Here is a 21,703-nt window from a genome sequence, read left to right as displayed (position 1 = left end):
TACCAATCCCCGCGATCCTGGCAAATTCTTCTGGCAAGGTAATGTAAACGTTGAGGACTGGCTCAGCCTGCATAAGCGTGTTAGCCGAAACAACCATTGGGACCCTACTGTTATACTAGGAAATGTCATTCTACTTGGGCGGAACCCCTCGTATCTGGCTCCGCACACACGAGAACCAGATCTCTAGCTAGGGTGCTTTCAAAGAGAAGCTCAAAGACCTCTTCTCAAATCCGACCGGTCGGCAGCTGGCTCTCAGAGAAGAGCTTGCTACCCGAGTTCAGCCGTAATCGTACGTCTCGTACATACAAGACGTGCTCTCTCTTTACCGGAAAGTCGACGAGAAAATGGCCGTGGTTGACAAAGTAGGCCACTTACTCAAAGAGATCGCGGACGACGCGTTCAACTTGTTGGCCTTCAAAAATGTTTCCACCATGAATGTCATTGTAAAGGATTACGCCGCTTTGAGCTCGCCAAAAACCTCCATATCATTCCGCAGTTCTCCCAGCCCCCCAACACGGCTGCGACGTCGTCTTGCATCGACTTGACCGCTCCTTCACCACCCTCACATGAGAACGTCACACGTATTGTTCGCTGCGAGCTCGAGGCTACGAGTCTTGCGCCGTTCCATCCCCACCCACTTGACCCCACTATTGATCAACCAGCTCTAGCAATCTCTCTCGTTCTGGCAGTGGTACGGCCAGAATTTGCCAACCTAGGTTTTCCTGCTGCCTGCTCCATCTCACCACCTGACGCCCGGTCAGTGCCGACAGCTGCGCCTTGCAACCATCTGTATTCCCCTCCCAGATACCGCAACCCTACAGAGTGGAGAGCTCCGGACGACAAGCCTATGTGCTTCCGTTGCCTCCGCATTGGCCACGTCGCTTGCCACTGCCGCACCTCCTGGACGTCGCCGTATTCGAGCTACTTTTCCCTGACTCCTCGTCCACATGCCGAGCCTCGCCATTACCCGCCTCGCCGTATGCCTCCTACCTCTGACGTATCCGTCGATGACAGTCGTCCCGCCCGCTCGCCGTCACCTCAGCGCCGTCGCTCCCCGTCGCCTCAGCCACGCAGCTATTCGTCGCCGAGGAATAGCGGCGTGGTTGGGGCGTGGACCCCCCCGGACAGAAACATGGGCCCTCCCGGACGGAAAAACTAGACCATGCAGCTGCTGGGGGTACTGGTGCATTATCTTCGTCGTGTCGAATCCCTCCATTGACGCTGCCAACGAGCCAGAACTTGCGTGATGTTCGCGTCGATGGTGTCCCTTTGACGGCGTTAATGGATACTGGAGCCCAGGTGTCCATAGTTAGTTGTAACCGCCGTCGTCGACTGAGGAGGGTTCTCACGCCTGCTACTACACGAGCCGTCCGCGTCGCCGATGGCAACGCTGTTGCCGTCACTGGGACGTGTACTTCCCGTGTAAGTATTGCCGACCGTACCGTTCCAGTTCTTGGAGCGCTGACCAATTGTTCCCATGACTTAATCCTCGGACTCGACTTTCTTACGGCGCATTCAACTTTGATCGACCGTTCTGCCGGTAGCCTTTGCCTCGATCTTCCTCTACTCGCGCATATTCGTGCCGAACTGCCGAGCAAAATTAGTACGACCGCCTTCGTCCGCCTGCCACCTAAAGCCTTGACTTTCGTCGATTTGCTATCATCTTTTGCTGTGCCCGATAGTGATTGTTCCTGATGTCCTTTTGATGCGCAATATCACTGTGCCCCACTCCATCGTCACCGTCGCCGATAACCGGATATGCCTCCCCGTCGTGGTCACGGTATCGGAGCCGTCTTAGCCCAAGGCAACAGGGCCAAGATCGTGTTATCGCCTACGCTAGCCGCCTCCTCACAGCAGCGGAGCGTAACTATTCGATTACAAATCGTGAATGCCTGGCTCTCGTCTGGCCGGTTTCCAAATTCCGTCCGTACTTGTATGGCATGCACTTCTCTGTAATCACGGACCACCATGCGCTCTGCGGGCTTTCCTCTCTCAAGGATCCTACCGGCCGGGTTGGTCGCTCGGCTCTGCGGCTGCAAGAATATACCTATGCAGTAGTGTGCAAGTCGGGCCGATTACATCAAGACGCAGACTGTTTATCCCGCAATCCAGTGGACGAACCACCCGCAGACCCTCACACTGATGCCGACGCTTGCGTTTTCTCTGTTTCTCAGCTGCTACACGTCACCGACGAGCAACGCGGTGATGCCACCTTGCGTGCCATCATTGATCGCTTAGATACTTCGCCTTCTGATTCGTCCATTCACTTGTTTGGTCTCCGGGATGGTGTATTATACTGTCACAACCTTCGCCCCGACGGTCCTGTCCTACTCCTCGTCATTCCTAAGCACCTCCGGTCAGCTACTCTCCAAGAGTTCACGACTTACCAACGGCAGGTGACCTCGGCGTCTGCCGCACATACGACCCGATTCGCCGGCGCTTCTCTTGGCCAAGCATTGCCCGCTCCGTCCGGAAATACGTTGCGGCGTGTGAGAAAGGCTAGCGCCGAAAAACACCATCGACGCTCTCTGCCAGGTGCCTTCAACTGCTCGACATTCCTTCGGAGCCGTTCTTTCGCGCTGGCTTGGACTTACTTGGTCCTTTCCTTCTATAACGTCTGGCAACCAGGGGGCCGCTGTGGCGACGGATTACCCCATGCGCTATGCCAACACCAGAGCGCTTCCAACAAAGAAGATGTCGCCGATTTTCTTTTATGTCACGTGATTCTGCAGCATGAAGCTCCACACCACCTGCTCACTGACCGTGGTCGGGCATTCCTTTCTAATGTCATCGCTGTCATCCTGCAGTCCTGCTGAACCATCACAAGCTGACTACGTCTTACCATCCACAGAATAATGGTCTCACGGTGCGTCTGAATCCAACCCTGACAGACATGCATCCAAAGTACGAGTATGTCTCGTCCGACCATACTATTAGGACCTTGCCCTACCCTTTGTCACATTTGCCTACAATTCTTCGCGTCACTACACTGCTGGTTATTCCCCGTTCTTTCTCTAGTTCGGCGGAGAACACGTGTGCCACCTGACACATCCCTTCCATGCGCCGCAGCAGAGACTAGCGAATACGCACTTGGCGCCATCACCAGGGCAGCCCAAGCACGCGATATTTCCCGTGCTCGCCTCGTCACCTTCCAAGAGAACCAACGGCGTTTGTGCGATCGTCAACACAGAGATGTCCACTTTCTGCCTGAATCTCTGGTACTCCTGTGGTCCCCGACTCGTCACGTTGGCCTGTCAGAAAAACTCCTGTCTCGGCACACAAGTCCAAATCGAGTGCTGGGTGCCGTGATTCCAATTACGCATGAAATCGCCTAAATCAGCACCAGTGCCTCATCTGCCTGAATTCCACTGACGCTGTGCATGTCGCACGCCTCAAGCCTTGTTAGTCTCCTGTTACCACCGAAATTTAGACGCACCGGGTCGGTGGTTCTGCCGCCAGGGATGACACATGCATATTGCGTGTTTCATGTAGACGATGCGCGTGGTCGCCCCGACAAAGAAGACAAACTGCTGCTGGCTCTCGAGCTGTCGGCTGGACTGGCTAGCGGTGCGGTTATCCTTTGTAAATATATTTTGTAAATAGTCTTCAGTTCTTAATCCTTCGTTCGCGTAACAATATTGTTGACCTTAGAGTGTAGTTCTAGGCCAGTATTCCATGTTAGCTACTGTGATGCCGGAAACGTGAATTGCGCCCCTGCTGAATCGGTGACTGCAGCGGCTGTACACCGTACGAGAGGTAATAACGTCGAACATTCCCGTCACCGTAGACGACGAAGACATAACAGCATTAATCGACACTGGAGCGGACACCTCAGTTATGAGCATGGACCTTGCCTGCAAGCTGAAGAAAGTTTCTACCGAGTGGACTGGGTCGCAGATTCGCACTGCAGGAGGCCATCTGCTAACCCCGGTAGGAAGATGCACAGCGCGAGTGAGCATTCGTGGGTTTACGTACCTCGGAGATTTCGTTATCCTCCCAAGCTGTTCGAGGGACCTAATTCTGGGAATGGACTTTCTGCAGGCTAATGGAGCCGTGATAAACCTACAAAAGTCGCTGGTAACGTTTTCAACGGCGCAGGCCTTAGCAGGGAGCAGCACTGACGACAAGTATGTCAACGCCTTGAAGATTATCGACGAGAACATCACGGTGCCGCCAAGGAGCAGCGTATTGACCCTCGTAACCTGCGACGCAATCGACGACTATGAGGGTATTGCCGAGGCAAACATCCCGCTGTTGCGCGAAAGACACATCTGCATCGCCCGGGGCCTTGTTCGAATACAGAATAAGTGCTCGCAGGTTTTGCTGACAAATTTCAGCCATGAGTATCAGCACGTCCCTCAAGGTACAGCTGTGGCCTTTCTGAACGGCATTGCTGACTTCTCCGACGTCGGCACGTTACAAGTGACTTCACCGGATGTAACAACTCACGCCAGCCTGAGTACCCGCGTCCACATTAATGCTGACTTAGCAGATGTACAGAAGAATCAGCTACTGGGCCTAGTGACAGAATTCTCTGGCTGTTTTTCCACAGAATCTAGAGTCCAGCGCACCTCCATTACGCAACACCGGATAGTTACAGAGGAGTCGGCGCGGCCTGTTCGTCAGCACCCGTACCGCGTGTCACCTATGGAGCGGGAGGCGATTAAGCGTCAAGTTGAAGAAATGCTCAATGATGACGTCATCCAGCCGTCGACAAATCCGTGGGCGTCCCCTGTCGTGCTAGAAAAAAAGAAAGACAACACGCTCGGCTTCTGCGTTGACTACAGACGGCTTAACCGAGTCACCAAACGCGACGTTTACCCCCTGCCGCGGATCGATGACGCTTTGGACCGTCTGCGTCATGCTGAGTTCTTTACTTCGTTAGACCTAAAGTCAGGGTATACTGGCAAATCGAAGTGGACGAGCGTGACCGTGAAAAAACCGCCTTCGTGACTCCCGACGGGCTAAACGAATTTAAAGTCCTGCCTTTCGGTCTCTGTTCCGCTCCTGCTACGTTTCAACGAATGATGGACACTGTACTCGTCGGACTAAAGTGGCAGACGTGTCTAGTGTACCTTGACGACGTTGTTGTGTTTTCCGGCACGTTCGATGAACATCTCACCCGAATACGAAGTGTCCTTACCGCAATACGCAAGGCAAACCTCACCATCAAGCCTGAAAAATGTTACTTTGGCTTCCGGGAACTCATGTTTTTAGGCCACGTGGTCAGCTCCCAAGGAGTACGACCAGACCCAGAAAAGCTCGCTGCCGTTGCCGAGTTTCCTCACCCTAAAGACAAGAAGGCTGTTCAGCGGTTCCTGGGCCTCTGCGCTTACTACCACCGTTTCGTTGAAGGCTTCTCGAGCATTGCTGAACCTCTCACGAGACTGACGCGACAAGATGTGCCCTTTGCGTGGACGGAAGACCAAGAGCAGGCCTTCACCGAATTGCGGAAACGCCTTCAATCCGCTCCAGTGCTGGCGCATTTTGATGACACCGCGGCAACTGAAATTCACACAGACGCAAGCAACGTAGGACTCGGGGCTATTCTGGTTCAATGGCAAGACGGCGCAGAACATGTAATTGCGTACGCGAGCCGTAGTCTCACAAAAGCAGAAGCTAATTATTCAACCACCGAATAAGAATGTTTAGCAGTCGTGTGGGCCATCAGCAAGTTCCGACCTTACTTATACGGCCGGCCATTTCGAGCGATCAGTGACCACCATTCGCTCTGCTGGCTTGCCAATCTACGAGACCCGTCAGGTCGCCTCGCTAGTTGGAGCCTCCGCCTCCAGGAATACATGACAAGCAGTCAGCGTCGCTATGGTTATAAGCATAGCGACGCTGACTGCTTGTCACGTTCTCCTATTCCCTTGACATCCTCCGACTTGGAGCTAGATTTGCCGTTTCGTGGTGTCGTCGACGTGGTGCGCATGGCTGACTACGAACGTGCAGACTCTGAACTGCTTCCAGTCATCCGATATCTCGAGGGAGCTGACGTTGTTGTCTCACGCCCACTTTCACGAGGATTGACATCGTACTGCCTGCGGAACGATGTCCTGTACAAGAAAAATTTCGAGAACAGCCAAGAAACGTTCCTTCTCGTCGTTCCGACGGCGCTGCGCGAGGAAGTTTTACAGGCGTGTCACGACGATCCCTGTGCTGGCCACTTAGGCTTCGCGAGGACATTAGCGCGCATAGGGCAGAAATACTATTGGCCACACCTATTTTCGTCGGTTCAGCGCTATGTGCGAACGTGCCATGACTGTCAGAGGCGTAAAGTCCCACCCGTCAAGCCTGCCGGCCTCCTTCAGCCTTTGGATCCGCCTCCGGCGCCGTTCCAGCAAGTGGGAATGGTCCTTCTTGGTCCGTTCCCCACGTCTTCCTTGCAAAACAAGTGGATCATCGTGGCAACCGATTATTTAACTCGCCATGTGGAGACAAAAGCTGTGCTGCGGAGAACTGCTGCTGAAGTCGCCAGCTTCTTCGTCCACAACATCGTGCTTCGTCACGGTGCACCCGCTGTGCTCACTACTGATCGCGGTGTAGCGTTTACAGCGGAGTTGTTGCAACAAGTCGTCACGCTGACGCATATTGACCACCGAAGGACCACAGCCTATCATCCCCAGACTAACGGCTTAACAGAGCGCCTGAACAGAACATTGGCCGACATGCTATCCATGTACATTGATGTGGAACACAAGACATGGGATGAAATTTTGCCATACGTGACGTTTGCTTACAATACCGCTGTGCAGGAGACCACCGAGTTTACACCATTCGAGCTCGTTTACGGACGTCGCGTTACAACCCCCTTAGACGCCATACTCCCGGTAGATCACGGAACCACAAGGAATGACACCACTGAAGAGTTCGTCGAGAAAGCAGAGGAAGCTCGCCAGCTTGCTCGGAATCGCATCCGCACCCAGCAGAATACCGACGCCTGCCGTTACAACCGGACCCGACGGAACGTCCAGTACTCACCAGGTGACCGCGTGTGGGTGTGGACACCTATCCGACACCGTGGGCTCTCGGAGAAATTGTTGCGCCGCTATTTCGGCCCCTACGAAGTTGTACGCCGCCTCAGTGATGTGAACTATGAGGTGGTGCCTCAAAGCTCTGATCCTAGTTCGAACCGACGCCGTCCCCGTGCTGAAGTCGTCCACGTAGTACGGATGAAGCCGTACTACGCACGCGAGGGATAAGCAGCCCTCACAAACCGCTTCAGCACAGTGTACATTCCTGTATGTTTTTTTTTTCTTTCCATGTTGGCACTCTTGCCCATATTGCTCGCCCCATGCCCTTGAAGCGACCGGGTCGGTCGCTTTTGAGAGGGGAGTAATGACGCGAAATAAGTTGGCACGTGGTGACACTGGCCCCTTGAGGCGAGAACGACGAAGTTCGTGGTTGCGCGCGCGCTCTCCGAGGTCCAGCCATTATTAAAGGCTGACGTGTTTTTTGCCTATCTGTTGCTGGTGAACTATTCTAGCTGTACTAGCTGGGTGACAATACGAAACACAACATTTTTAATTAGGCAACCACTAACGTCAGACCTGCCGTTCGGTGCTGCAACGCGCCGGAACAGCACCCTACTCTCTATTGCAACACAGTTGTTCAAATCAGCATGGACAGATTTGACAGCGTCTTATATTTGTTGAAGCACATAAGTACTGCTTTTATTTTATTACAGCGAAGCTGCCAATGGCTAGGATTCTATGCGTTTTTCGTGTCCGTCAACAGATCTGCATGTGCAAAACCTCAGCTCCCGAATTTCATGCAAAATGGTTTCATTCTATGCAAAAGCTTATACGTCTCATCACTTGGATATGCATCTTCAGTAGATTAGTTATCAAGAGGCACCATGTTCAAAATCAGTATACTATCAGGTAGAGAATAAGGATTTCCCAAAGATTTGCCGCTGTGTGAGCCGCGTCAGCCATGCGTACGCTCGCATCGCCCTCTTGTTTGTCAACGTTTCAAGGGCTTGCATGCCTACTTTCCTTCAGCTTTCTCGCCGTGGCGGTCCCGTCGAGCGTGTCTACTTTCCGCCGGGTGGCAGTACTGTCGTACTGTCGTCCGTGTCTAAGTTCCTCCAGCTTCCCGAGGTGGTGGTAGTCTTCCACGCGGATGTATGACAGCGATCAAGACCGCCGAACAAACTTAAACTGTGTGTGCGTGTGTCTTACTTCAGGATGACCGCCGTCGCCGCTCAAGAATGAATGAAGGAATGAATGAATGAATGAATGAACCTTTATTTGAAGCAGTGACTTGGCAGTCGAGGTGCCAAGAGAAATGAAAATTTGCTCATACCTTTGATCTAAATTGTAGGTCACCTACATGTCATGTGCTAAACTGCTTCGCACTTATATAATTCACCTTCACAGCAGTGGAATGGCGAGTGATTTTTTTTATTTAGTTTATTACTTTTCCTAAATTTGTTATTCCGCTATTACTGCCGCACGCCGCTGTCTGTGCGTCGCTGTTTTGGTCCTTCCGTGTTTCAAGACGTATAATTATTATAAGTCAGCACGTGAAGAAAGCTCAAATCTGGGCACGTTGTCTACAGTATACATAAGTTGTAGCGTGCACCTCACAGAGTGTTGCAATGACAAAAAAACCTAAACATCGCTCTTGTTGCTGCCATTTCAACAGGTATTTGGTGCCAAATCAGCGTTGAACGGCCTTAATTTGAAAGTGTGCGCTTCAAAAATCACAGTGCTCCTTGGCCACAATGGAGCTGGGAAGACAACTCTCATGAGCATTCTGACAGGTAAGCGATAAAAACGGGCACTGGTTGCATGAAAAGAGAAATAGAATATGCTGGCCTACAATGTGCGGAAAAGAATTGGCGCACCATCAACTGGTCTAGCAGCACATGCATAAAGAGCAATCCAACGCGTTCAGAACGCCTAGTGCCTCATCACTGCTGTAAAACGAACAGTGCTGTCTTTTTGCGTGATACGGCAGTTTCTCGCTGGTCCATGCGGTGCTGGCTTTTGTGGTATTGCTTCTATACTCTCTGCTTTTTTTCCTCCGTCCTTTCTCCGGTATATCCGGGCTACAGGAACCTTCGTGCAAGCACTTCTATGTACACTGTAACAAATAGATGTATATTTAAAGAAAACTTAATGAAATTTTCTGTACCACAAAAAACATTCTGCGCGTGCTCTATGACAGACACCTGTTAATAGTAAAAACAGAAATGTTTAGTTCTTCTTGATGTCCAGCTTATAAATCAAGCCAAAACTACAGTATAACCAGTCTAAATCATACAAATGCATAAAAAACTATAATATAGCACTTTAAAGTTTTGTTTTTCTGTTCGTACACGGCGATTTTGCATACATATTGTCACGTAGTAGTGACGCTGAAGAAAACAGTCGTAAAACTGTGTACGACGAAACTGGTTGTTTATTGGGCGAACCTGTGCCCACAAAAGCAAGGTACACTCAAAGCACAACGATAGCGGCGAACACAGTCGGCGATCGTCGAAAATCTGATGAGCGGCAAAACGCGTCGGCTTTTATACCTGAGTCATCGAAGGTTCCAGAATAATCCCTGGTACGCGCGTGTCTTCCAGAAAGTTCTAGACAATTCCCGTCGCTCATACAATCAGATAACATAAGCGTCGGTGAAAACAGGCAACGGAAAGAAGCATCGATAACGTTCTAGAAACTTCCGATACAGGCGCGTCCTGCGCCGAGCGATAACGTTTAACATTTGTTAGCCGGTGGAAAGCGGCCATCGGCGAAAGATAAACATGTATACGTGTCAATATTGCACGGGGCGCTGTCTGCGGTTCTGCTTTGATGCCCCGCGCCATATTCAAGATGGCTTCCCTTCTAGTGAACGAATGTCTGCACTGCTCCGCTTCTTCTTTCGTTAATCTTAAGAGGTGAGTGGCTTCCTTTTCAAGTACCTTACAAACAGTGCCCGACGTATTCTTTTACCAGATGCTTTCCTCGTGTTCATGACATAGAACGAGACCGCAATGCCCGTAAAAAATACTCAGGCGGACAGCGACAAAATTTAGCTAATTTCAGTGGACGTTGCGCTTAGTGAGAACATGTGCGATAAGGGTCTTAAACTTATCTTTGATTTTTTTATTGTTATAGCGCATGTAAGGGCTAGCACACTGTGCCAGTGTGTTTTTGCTGTGACTACAACAAAAAAAAGTGCGTGAGTTGTAAAAAATTCACTCAGCGACGCTAGCTCTTAGCGATGGTACTCTGTTTAGTTTCTTAAAATGACCGGAAAGTGTGAAAGCTTTTTCTGCTGTGTAATAACTTATTTTATTTTATTTGGTTGGGTGCTTGCATACGAACCCACCCGCTTTGAGGGCACATGGCACCAGTAATAATCCTGGTGCTTCCTTCGCTGCGGTTCGATTGTTTTAGTGCATTAACGTCGGGAAAATATTTTGCCCCGCAACTGACTACGTCGCTTCATTTTGAAAATAGTTAGGAAGAAGCCTGGACTGCGTGAGTTGGTGTACTATATGCGCATTTGGAAAGCACGGCACAGAAAGTCCTAGAGCGCGAGCCGCGAAGATATGTTGCCATCACGCTCTTGGCCACAAAGAATCGTCTTCTGATAGCCTAACTTGCTCATTCTGACAACGAATAGGAGCAAATGATAGTGTGGCAAACTTTCCTTCTTCTTCTGGCGCATTGGCGCATCGCCTGTTTAGATACGAGTGACTAATGGGGGACGGCTGAGTCAGGTGAAGAAGAGGACGTGAAACAATGGAGTAGATGTTGTAGAAAAAGAGGAATAAACGCGGGCAGGCGAGCACTGCGAAGAGAAGAAGAAGAAGTTGGTACGATGAGCTCTCTGTCTGGTTTCTTCGCGTTTCGTTAGTTTCCTACATTTTGGTGCCGAAAACCTCCGTGCGGACTCGTTACCTTCATCGCACGTCTTCAAGGACCTTCTACTCTACCGCTTCGCGCTGCGGGCGGCGAGGGCTAACTCAAGCCCGACAGTTCCTCATGCTATGCCCAGCATTGGCCCAAGGCTACCGAATTTTGATATGCCAACATTGAAAGGCGACATTCACAAATGGGCAGCTTTCTGGGAGCAGTTCGAGCAGACTGTTCATCTCAACAATGCTATATCGACCACGACCAAGTTTTTCTATTTACGGCATTATCTTGCCGGGGAAGCGGCAGCGGCCATTGCCGGTTTACCGACTTCTGAAGCTTGCTACGCAGATGCCGTAGAACTTCTCAAAGAACGTTTTGGCGATCGTAAAAGGATAGTGCAGCACCACCTGACAGCGCTTCGCCATCTACCTCGTGTAAAGTCCGGAAGCGACGTACGCAGCCTCAGGCAGCTGTATGATGCCGCGCAACTAAATATTCGCTGTCTGACCGCGCTAAACGTACCCACTCTCAGTTTCTATGCAATGCTGATTGATATTTTACAGAAGGCATTGCCATACGAGATCGTTCTTGCATATACGCGAGGAAAGTGGAGTCAGACTTTACGAGAACATGGGTCTGATACGAACGTCTCGGAGCCAGCACTAGCAGCTGCAACATCGGAAGCGGAGTTAAAAGAGCTGCTCATGTTCGCACGTGTCCAGGTAGAAAGCCGAGAGCAGTGCAACACATCGCCGCAACGATCTGTCGATAACCGTGCTGAGAGAACTCGAGGCAGCAGCACCGCTTCCATACTGCACAGTACATCATACAGCTGGAACGAGTGTTTCTTCTGTCGATCTAAGAAGCACGGTACACGCTCCTGCGACGCAAACCTATCTCTTGTTTCGAAGAAAGAGAAGCTCTAAGGATAACCACTGTTATACATGCACATCACGAGGTCACCAGGCACGGTCTTGTCATGTCAAACTCACGTGCTCAGCTTGTCACGGAAGGCACGCCTCGAGTATGTGTGACCCTAACTACAGAAAGAAAGACACTCCAGCGGAAACTTTGCAAACAGCGGTGGCTTCGGGCAGCACAGCAGGGATTGTCTCATCGCAATCAGTAATGCTTTGCGACAGAGATTCCACAAATGCTTGCGCAGAGACGGGACAAAGAAGTGTACCTGCAGACTTTTCGCGCTTTTGTCGTTAAAAATAACAGGTACAGATACACCAGAGGGATTCTAGATGGAGGCAGTCAGAGATCATTCATCACAGAAGATCTCGCCGTGAAACTACAACTGCAGATACTGGGAGAAACCCGAATTGGGGGCATTCAACACGTTTGGCAACGCATCCCCAAGTTCTGCTGAAATACGCAAGGTTGTTGAAGTACCACTGCGTAGTCAACACTGCTCCGACATCCATATTGTTCAAGCAATTATAGTTCCAATTATCTGTCACGACATTGCTGCGCCGACAGCTGATAACAACTCCATTCAGAAGCTGCGATGCGAGGGCAAATTTCTTGCTGATGACAAGGATTTTCTTGAAGCGGAGACTGATAGCGGCCTCAAATTGTTGATTGGAGCTGACTATCTTTGGAAAATCATGACCGGAGAAGTTGTCAAGAGCAAGGAAGTTCAAGGATTTGTCGCAATCAACACGGCACTCGGTTGGACACTGCAAGGGCCGAGTCGCCAAAAAGCTTGTCTTGACTGCGACGCTAACATTATGGTCTGCGTTCTGCGAGTGGACACAATTAGAGACAACGAAACAGCGCTACCTTGGAAAGAAGACCAGAAACAGCTACTTGGAAGCAACCATGATACCGCGCTCACACGTAAACAAAAACTGGCAAAGAGGCTATCGATGAAGAAAGTATTATTGGAGCAATACGACACAGTCACTCCGCAATACCTGGATCTAGGGCACGCTGAAGTAGTACTTAAGGATGTTCCCATTGATCGAGTCACCTATTATATGCCAGATCGGGTAGTTATACGAGAGGAATCGCTGACCACCAAGTTCCGGGTCGTGTTTGACGCATCATCACACGCTCAAGGCTTTCCATCACTCAATGACTGCCTGGATAAAGGGGTGAACCTCAATCCAGAGTTACTACAAGTGCTACTTCGCTTTCGGTGGTTTCCGGTCGCCATCAACTCGGATATCGTGAAGGCATTCTTGCAAATCGAGATACAGGAGACCGACCGAGATGCATTCCGGTTTCTCTGGTTTGATGCCATTCCCGTCAGCCAGGACAATAACATTGTCGAATGGCGCATGACCCGGGTACCATTTGGATCAACATCAAGCCCTTTCTTGCTCATGGCCACTATTCATCACCACTTGGACAACGCTTGTGAGGACAAAACACTTTGTTCTATTTTGAAGAAGTCCTTTTATGTAGACGATTTACTGGTGGGTGCGGAGACATTCGAAGATGGCCTGAGCATATATGATCGATCGAAGGCAATTATTCGAGATGCAGGCATGAATCTCAGAAAATGGAAGACCAATAACCAGCAACTACAGAACATTTTCGACCATCAGGAGGAGCAAGTGGAAGGTGCATCACGGGAATCAACTGCAGTTTGGGAATGCAATGGGATACCGAAACTGATTACTTCAAGTTTTCTTCCAAATCTGTAGCACAATATTTAGCCTCAGCTCAGCCGGACACAAAACGTACGCTTCTCCCCGAATTTTCGACCCTCTTGGTATTCTATCGCCTTTCACCGTCACTGCAAAGCTTTTGTTTCAACGCCTGTGGGTTTTAGGCCAGTCTTGGGATGACCAGTTACCAGAGGAGATCAAGACGCCATGGACAGCATGGTGCGCAGACGTAATCCAGCTTGGCTTCATCAAGATTCCGCGCTGCGTGAGAGAGGAGCTATATGGAGCGGTCGAGAAGGCAGAGCTGCATATATTCGTCGACGCCAGCCTGAAGGCTTATGGAGCATGTGCCTATTTGAGAACAGTTGATGACGGCGGAAATACAGCTACATCACTAATAGTAGCGAAGTCTCGAGTCGCACCTACCAAGATTTTAACACTGCCGAAGCTCGAGCTTATGGCCGCGGTAGTAGGAGCAAGACTATTAAAATACATCCGCTCATCGTGGGATTTAACGCATTTTCCCTGCGTCATGTGGACAGACTCAACGATCACACTGAGCTGGATCCGGGGTGACCGTAACAAGTTGGGTCAGTTTGTAAAGCACAGAGTGAATGAAATCGCAGCAATTGCAGACCCACTGCTATGGCATTACTGCCCAGGAAAAGACAACCCATCAGATTTATTGACTAGGGTCGTAACTTTAAAGGCTATACGTACATGTCGCAACTGGTTGAAGGGATCTGAATGGCTATCCCAGCCAAGATCAACCTGGCCTACAGACTCAGACATGAGCACATCGATCTACGAGGAGTCAGAGTGTGACACGCATCACGTACTTCTTCAAGCACCGAGAATAGTGGACACTCTGATTGACTTAAGGAAGTTTGGCAACCTACAGAAGCTCCTTTGCGTGACCGCCTGGGTATTTCGATTTGTGCACCGATGTCGTCGTATTCAAACGTCGTCCGGTGCAACTCTTTCGACAGAGGAGCTAAACAAGGCGGAAATGTTCTGGATCTGTCGTGCCCAGCTCGAAGTAGTATTCACGAATGACATTGAACACCTTCGGCTTGGAGACACTGTCAAGAAACACTCCGTATTGCGCGATCTCCACCCTTACCTGGATCACAGCGGGCAGCTTCGACTTGGTGGCCGACTTGAAAGAATGAACGCTACGTATGACGAAAAGCACCCAGTTATTCTACCGCAAAGGCATCCCTTCACGGCCTGAGTTGTATACTGAGGCTCTCTGTAGTGCTTTACATGGCGGGGTGGCAAGCACTATGATGCAGATTCGACAGCGTTACTGGGCTATACGTGCTCGACAAGAAGTTAAACGGATCATCAATGCTTGCTTTCTCTGCAAAAAAATACAGCGTCAAACCTGTGAGGGTGCAATATGCTCCAATGACTGAAGACAGGCTTCTCACATCACGGCCGTTTGAAGTTGTGGGATTAGACTTTGCAGGCCCACTATATGTAAAGCAACATGAGACTGATGAAGTTACATACACAGCTTATATTCTGTTGTTCACATGTGCGACCACGAGAGCTGTACACCTTGAATTAACGAGTGGAATCTCTACAAGCTCCTTCTTTCTAGCGTTCCTTAGGTTTTTGGCTCGTAGAGGAGTGCCCGCTACACTGTACTCCGATAATGCTCTCGCATTTAAGACAGCGTCGCGAGACTTATGGAGCATTTGGAACACCATGAAGAGCTCTCCATTTGCATCTTTGCTCTTGACGCATCGCATAGAATGGAAATTTATTATGCCAGGTGCGCCTTGGTGGGGCGGCTGGTGGGAGAGACTTATCCGATCAGTCAAGTCATCTTTACGCAAAGTGCTGGGAAAGAGCAAGCTTAACAGCGAACAAGCTCAGACTGTACTGCTGGAGGTAGAAGCGGTCATCAATTCAAGACCCCTAACCTATACGTATACGGACGCTAGAGAGCCTTCTCCACTATGTCCTGCTCATTTTCTGGTCGGGAGCTCATTTCTTGCTTCTCCAGAGCGAATCAACAGTGGCGACGAAGCTCGAAGTGCACAGGCTACGCCACGTGACCTCAGCAAGGAGTTGCGATGCCGCCAGAAGCTCGTGGACCACCTGTGGATCCGATGGAAGAAAGAATACCTCCTCGAGCTGCGGACACTTCACCACTACCCCTCGCATCCTAATAGCAGTCTACAAGTACGTGATGTCGTACTCATCGAGGAGCCTAACATCTCTAGAGGTATTTGGCCACTGGGACGAGTCGTGGACGTCTTCCCTGGTCAAGATGGAATCATCCGAGTCTGCCGTGTGTAAGCTCAAGATGGCAAGTTTATAAGAAGGCCAGTGCAGAAATTGTACAAGCTTGAATTGGGCAACGCTACTGGGGGGCGGGAGTATGTAGAAAAAAAAAGGAATAAACGCGGGCAGGCGAGCACTGCGAAGAGAAAAAGGAGTTGGAACGATGAGCTCTCTGTCTGGTTTCTTCGCGTCTTGTTAGTTTCCTACAGATGTCATCAGTAAGAGACAACATGCGGATGAAGGATGACGACGACGAAGAACACGCAGTGTTCCAAAAAGCACGAGCGCTTGACGTGTGTGACCCGAACCGTGATCGAGTGAAAAGGCAGCGCTCAGCTGGCATTCTCTGCGTGGCTCCGGTCTGAGAAGGTCACCTCGCCAGCACCGCACTGTCGACAGGAGCAGCCGGTGTTCGGCTCCGGAGGCCGTGACGCTTGCAGTCCAAGGCGTGGTCGTCGACCTCGGCGACGTTCGAGCGACGCTCCTCGAGCTTGCTGCAACCTCGCACGGTAGTTCCGGACACTCCAGCAGCAATGCCCCCTTTGAAGGCAAGCCATCGGTGCCCCGTAAGACATCCCCGGGGCACCTCGTTCTCTGTTGAGCAAGGCACCGGACAGAAGCAGCGTCCGAACCAGTCGCTAGGCCTAAACACCTGAGCCGCACTGCTACGTCATCGACAACGACCGGGATACTCAGGCTGCTACAAAGACGACTTCAACAGGAGCGTCAGGTGCAACAACTCGGGATCAGACGCGACTTAGACGGGGTAGCCGCAAGAGTCGCCAACAAAAACGTGATAACGTTCTGTTCATGCAGAGGCACATCGATCGAGGCTAGAATTGCCGGACCGCTAGAAGTGTCGGGGACTAAAACGGGCGATAAAGATAGGTGGGAGCTCACCACTGTCGTTGAAAAGAAAAGTACAATCATTGCATTCTACCGGTGCTAACATATGGGGCAGAAACTTGGAGGTTAATAAAGAAGCTCGAGAACAAGAACCCTCAAAGAACGATGGAACGAAAAACGTTAAGAGACAGGAAGACAGCGATGTGGATCAGAGAAGAAACGGGGATAGCCGATATTCTAGTTGACATTAGGCGGAGGAAATGGAGCTGGGCAGGTCATGTATTGCGTAGGATGGATAACCGGTGGATCATTAGGGTTACAGAATGGATACCAAGATGAGGGAAGCGCAGACGAGGACGGCAGAAAACCAGGTGGAATGATCAAGTTAGGAAATTGGCAGGCGCAAGTTGGAATACGCTAGCGCAAGACAGGGGTAATTGTGGATCGAAGAGAGAGGCCTTCATCCTTCAGTTGGCGGATGATGATGATGATAAGGACGGCTTATTAGCTGCTTCTTTTGTCTACGCGTTAGAGCAGAATGTGTGTGTGTTGCACATATGTTGCACATATGTTGTTTATGATTGTCAGTTTGTTTTTCTGGGGACTCTTTCGTTCATTTGGTATCATTAAATCATGTGTGCTGCGCCGTTGTACGTGTCTCAGTTCATCTCCTAAACATCCGCACCCCCGAGATGAGTGACAAACATTTGGCCCCTTTTCAAGAGTTGTCTATCGGCCTTCTGTCGGCCTTCTCTGTTGCGAACTTGACTATTCTGCTGTGACTTGCGTACATCTTCTTGCGTACTCGTGGCTCACTACTCACCACCACACTTATGCGCACATTTCACATTTCACCACATGCACTGTTCACACTGTTTGCGAGTTTATTGTCCCAAACACTTTACATGTATGAACTTGCTTAGTTCGCGTTAGTTTACTCCAGGACAACCTTAACTTCAAGATCAACAATACACTGCACTCAACGGTTTAAAATGTCCCAGAGTCCATCGTCGATAGCCACTACCTGACCACTCACAAAATAACTACACACTGTTCAAATCCCTTAATGACTATTGGCTCTTACATGGGGCTTACAACATCTGCTCACAAAACGTTGTACATCTCTGTGTACTCCCGGGCAAAATACCATATTGGTTAGTGTTGCTATTATCTGTTTTCCATTCTGTTCCCATTAACATGACAATTCTCCATTAGGACTCTTCTATATTGTAACGGCAGCATCAAATGCATCATGCACCCTCACTCCAAAATTTAGCATATACCAGTCCCTTTTGTCCACTCATATGTTACACCTGCTCTGACCCCTTCTCGCATAGGTCTACCACCGATCCTCCACATCGCATATCTTAGTGTCCTATCCGCCCTCTGCTGTCTTCCCAGCTCTTCTACGGATGCACCAAGTTGCCTCACTACTGTGGGCGTGTTAACCTCTTGTTATTTATTTCTCTTACTGCCGTCACAGTTTTCAGGTCTGTTTGGTTGGTTAGGTTCATTGAGCCATTTTGGGTCCTCGATTCCTCTCGCTCCTGGTATATTCCCTAAAATCAAGTCACACAGGGGGTCGTCTACGCACCTGGCGGTCACCATCCCTGCATAATACGGCGTGAATACATTGATATGAGCCTCCGGGAGGTATCTCAACGAGTTGTCCACGAACATAACTGGTTTCACCTGCCCCGTCATCATTTTCGGAGGTACTAAAGTTCTCCTTACTAGCACGGTAGTCCCACCCTTGTCTTCTGATACAGTAGTCCCTCTACCTTCTACCACTGGTATAGCCCGCTCTTTATTCTCGACAATGGCTACACTTACGACCTCTAATCTCTCCTTTGCTTCAGACCTCGTGCTTAGCGAGTTTAACTAGGGGCTATAATCGCTGATACCTCTCGTGGTCTGCGTCGCATTCCTCGGTTTTGTGTCCGCTTCTGTTACACGATTCGCAATATTTCCGTTTGCGTTGGTCACCACGTACCGCACGACAATTAATTGACTGATTACCGGGACGGTCGCAGAGGCAACCTCTGTCTTGTCCCCTACGTCCACTCATTTGGGGTTTGGCGCTCAACTCATCTTCTGAAGTGGCAGCATCTCTAATCCCCTTTCCCAGATTCCTTATTCCTTGTGCTTCCAAAAATTGGTCCTCATGTTCGGCCATTTCTTCCACAGTCTGCAGCTTTCTCTTTGATAAATATCGACAACCTATTGCTACATTCGGCAGGAAATTGATCGCCTACAATTCTGTCGCGAACACCTTCGTATGTTTTCTCTGTTTCTGACAGGTCTGTCCACCTGTCAAAATAATTCGCAAGACGGCACACGAACTGTTTTCCAGTTTCGAAATCCTCTGGCTAGCATGGTTAACCTGAACCTTCTGGGGGCATCCAAGCAAACACACTTAGAGCCTCCACTCCTAAACACAGGCTCAGGGCGCTGACCCACTCGTTGTTCTCCCTACCTTGCCCGACTGAGATCCTGTAGAATTGACGTAAATACGCACCTATTACATCCCCTCGTTCATCGATGGGTGTCATTAGTTTCCTGGGACAAACTTGTCTTGGTTTCTGAGAAGGTGAGTCGGATGACGCCGACCTTGCTGTGCTAGTGGCCTCGCGGGAATCCAAAATCATTTCCTCTAGCTTCATCTTCATCCAAGATTTCATTTCTCTCTCGTGCTGCTTTTCCTTCTCTTGTTGAGCATACTCAAAATACATCAAATCCCCCTCCTTTGGCAAGTTTAAATCTTCAGCTATCACCGCGAAACGTTCACACTCCATCTCTAGAATCCCCAGAAAAAGAAACTGCCAACAATAAACAAAATATGTGTAACACATACACTCCGCTCTAATGCGTAGACAAAACTAGCAGCTAATTAAGCTGTTCTTATGCTCATCTTGGTCCCCGACACTCCTAGCGGTCTGGCAACTCTATCCTCGCTGGATGTGTCGCTGCATGAATAGAACTTTCGCATGTTTTCGCGACTCTTGCGGTTCCCCGTCTAAGTCGTGTGTCGTGCCAAGTCGTTGCACCAGATGCTCCTGTCGAAGTCGTCGTTGTTGTAGTCGCCTGATTATGTCAGTCGTTGTCGATGACGTGGCAGTGTGGCTAGGAAGGTTAGGCCTAGCGACGGGTTCAGATGCCGCTTCTGTCCGGTGCCTTGGTCAAATAACAACGAGATGCCCCGGGGACCAGTGGCGCACCGACGGGAAGGGAGGTGGTTGAGGGTTCTAACCCACCGCCCTGAGAAGCCGAGTTTGGTGCTCTATCCACGCTATTACTGACATTCCTGAGTTCTCCCACTCCATCAGTCATAGGTGACCTCCTCATACACTGATACCACTCACTGCTGCCATGACCGTTTCGGTAAGAGCTTCAACGGATGACCACATGCACTGCTCTGCAGACCGGCATCTTGGCCCTATCAAGCTCTTTCAAGACTGAGTAAAACGGTGAAGAAATCAGCATCGTCATCATCCTTGGTGTCAATATGATTATAATTGAGGCATTTTATTTGCTGTTGTATTCCTCAGGCTAAAGCAAGGAAATTGCATATTATGCAAAGTGTTTGCTCTCATTGCCAGTGCGGTGCTGACGAAGCGACCTTCTCCGACTATCTTGTTGACGATCTTCCTCTGCGTGTTGAGTTAGTTGCTGGACGTCGGAAGTAAGCGATATGCCGATGTCGTGCGGAAGCATTGCGTCTAGCGGGGTCTGGACCTCACGTCCGTAGACAAAACGGAACGGCATGAATCGTGCGGTTTCCCGAATTACGGTGTTGTACGTGAATATAACGTATATGGCTGGACTTGATCCCATGTTTTATGCTGAACGTCTTCATATATAGATAAACAGCATGTCAGCAATGGTTATGTTTAGCCGTTTCTTCAGTCCGTTGGTCTGCGGATGATAAGAAGTCGCCTTGCGATGCTGCGTGCTGCTCAGCTTGAATAGGTCCTCTATCATTTGGGCTGTAAAGGCAGTTCCTTTGTCGGTGATGATATATAACGAGGCACCTAGTCTGAGGACTATGCAATCTAAAAAAAAAAAACTGGACAACTTCGTAGGTCGTAGCACGCTGTACAGCTTTTGTCTCAGCGTAGCGTGTTACTCTGTGGCAACTATAATCCACTTGTTTCCGCTGGCTGACAAACGAAAGGGTCCCAGCACATACATGGTATCGTGGCTTTGGAACGTAAAATCCCCGAATTTAATTGACTGTACAGTTGTGCAGGCAACAAAAGGGGCCGCGCGCTACTTGTCTTTTGTGCGGTGGCAATACGTATCGAATGCAAGCTGCGATGCGTCGGTAAGCGGAAGATCGGAAAGCAGCTGCCCGAGACGAGCGCGTTATGTTCGTTGCTTGGCCATGCTTTCTAGGTTCACAATATCCAAGCATGCTTTAAAGTAATTGCTACCTGCACATTCTTCCTGCTTCACTCTTCCTGCCAAGAATCTTCGTTTCGTGTAGTAGCCGGCAGTCGGTGTGAGCTTAATTTAGCTGCGGCGGGACATTCGCCCGACGAGAAACTAGATTTCCTTTGATGAGGCATGTATCACTAATTCTTACGCTCGTTCTGCTGATCCCAAAGTGATCGCTGGTTGCCGTGATCTGGGCTAAATTCGCGAATCATTTTGTACGAATGATTTCTCATGAGCAGTGAAAAGATACCTTGCTCACTAATCAAATTATTTACCATGACTAACATCTGCATTAAATAAGGCATGATATACATTAAATATTTATGCATCATGATATAAGGCATTATGCGCATATGTTGTACTTGCATCGTTAATTATTTTATTGGTTTATTGATGCCTAATGCATGTATTCTTTCTGCACTGACAGTGCTGATGCCCCTCCCTGCTCGCCAAAGTGAGAGCAGCCGTGTGTACGCGCCCAGCGACCAACAAAACCAACCACAAACGTCACCGTCTCTGCATATCTCTGCAAGCATGCATGGCCGCTTTTGTGACTGCACCAAGAGAAACAAACGTGACTAAATTACTGAACTCGGTTTTCACCTCTCACTCAATGTCATATACATTCATGTTGGACACCTG

General features: G+C 49.7%; 1 protein-coding gene across 1 annotated transcript in view; it reads left to right on the top strand.

Annotated features, from left to right (window-relative positions):
* The first annotated feature begins 8,667 nt into the window (after nt 1-8,667).
* LOC119432494 (ATP-binding cassette sub-family A member 2) overlaps nt 8,668-21,703 on the top strand; it is a 235,232-nt gene continuing 222,196 nt past the window's right edge. The window contains exon 1 of the mRNA XM_049658514.1: nt 8,668-8,770. Within this exon, the coding sequence (XP_049514471.1) occupies nt 8,755-8,770 (16 nt within the window). The 5' untranslated portion in view covers nt 8,668-8,754. The remainder of the gene's footprint in view (nt 8,771-21,703) is intronic.

The sequence above is a fragment of the Dermacentor silvarum genome, chromosome 11 (assembly GCF_013339745.2).
Source record: "Dermacentor silvarum isolate Dsil-2018 chromosome 11, BIME_Dsil_1.4, whole genome shotgun sequence".
In the NCBI taxonomy this organism is placed as follows: Eukaryota; Metazoa; Arthropoda; class Arachnida; order Ixodida; family Ixodidae; genus Dermacentor; species Dermacentor silvarum.
This window is presented reverse-complemented; position numbering and strand designations above follow the sequence as displayed.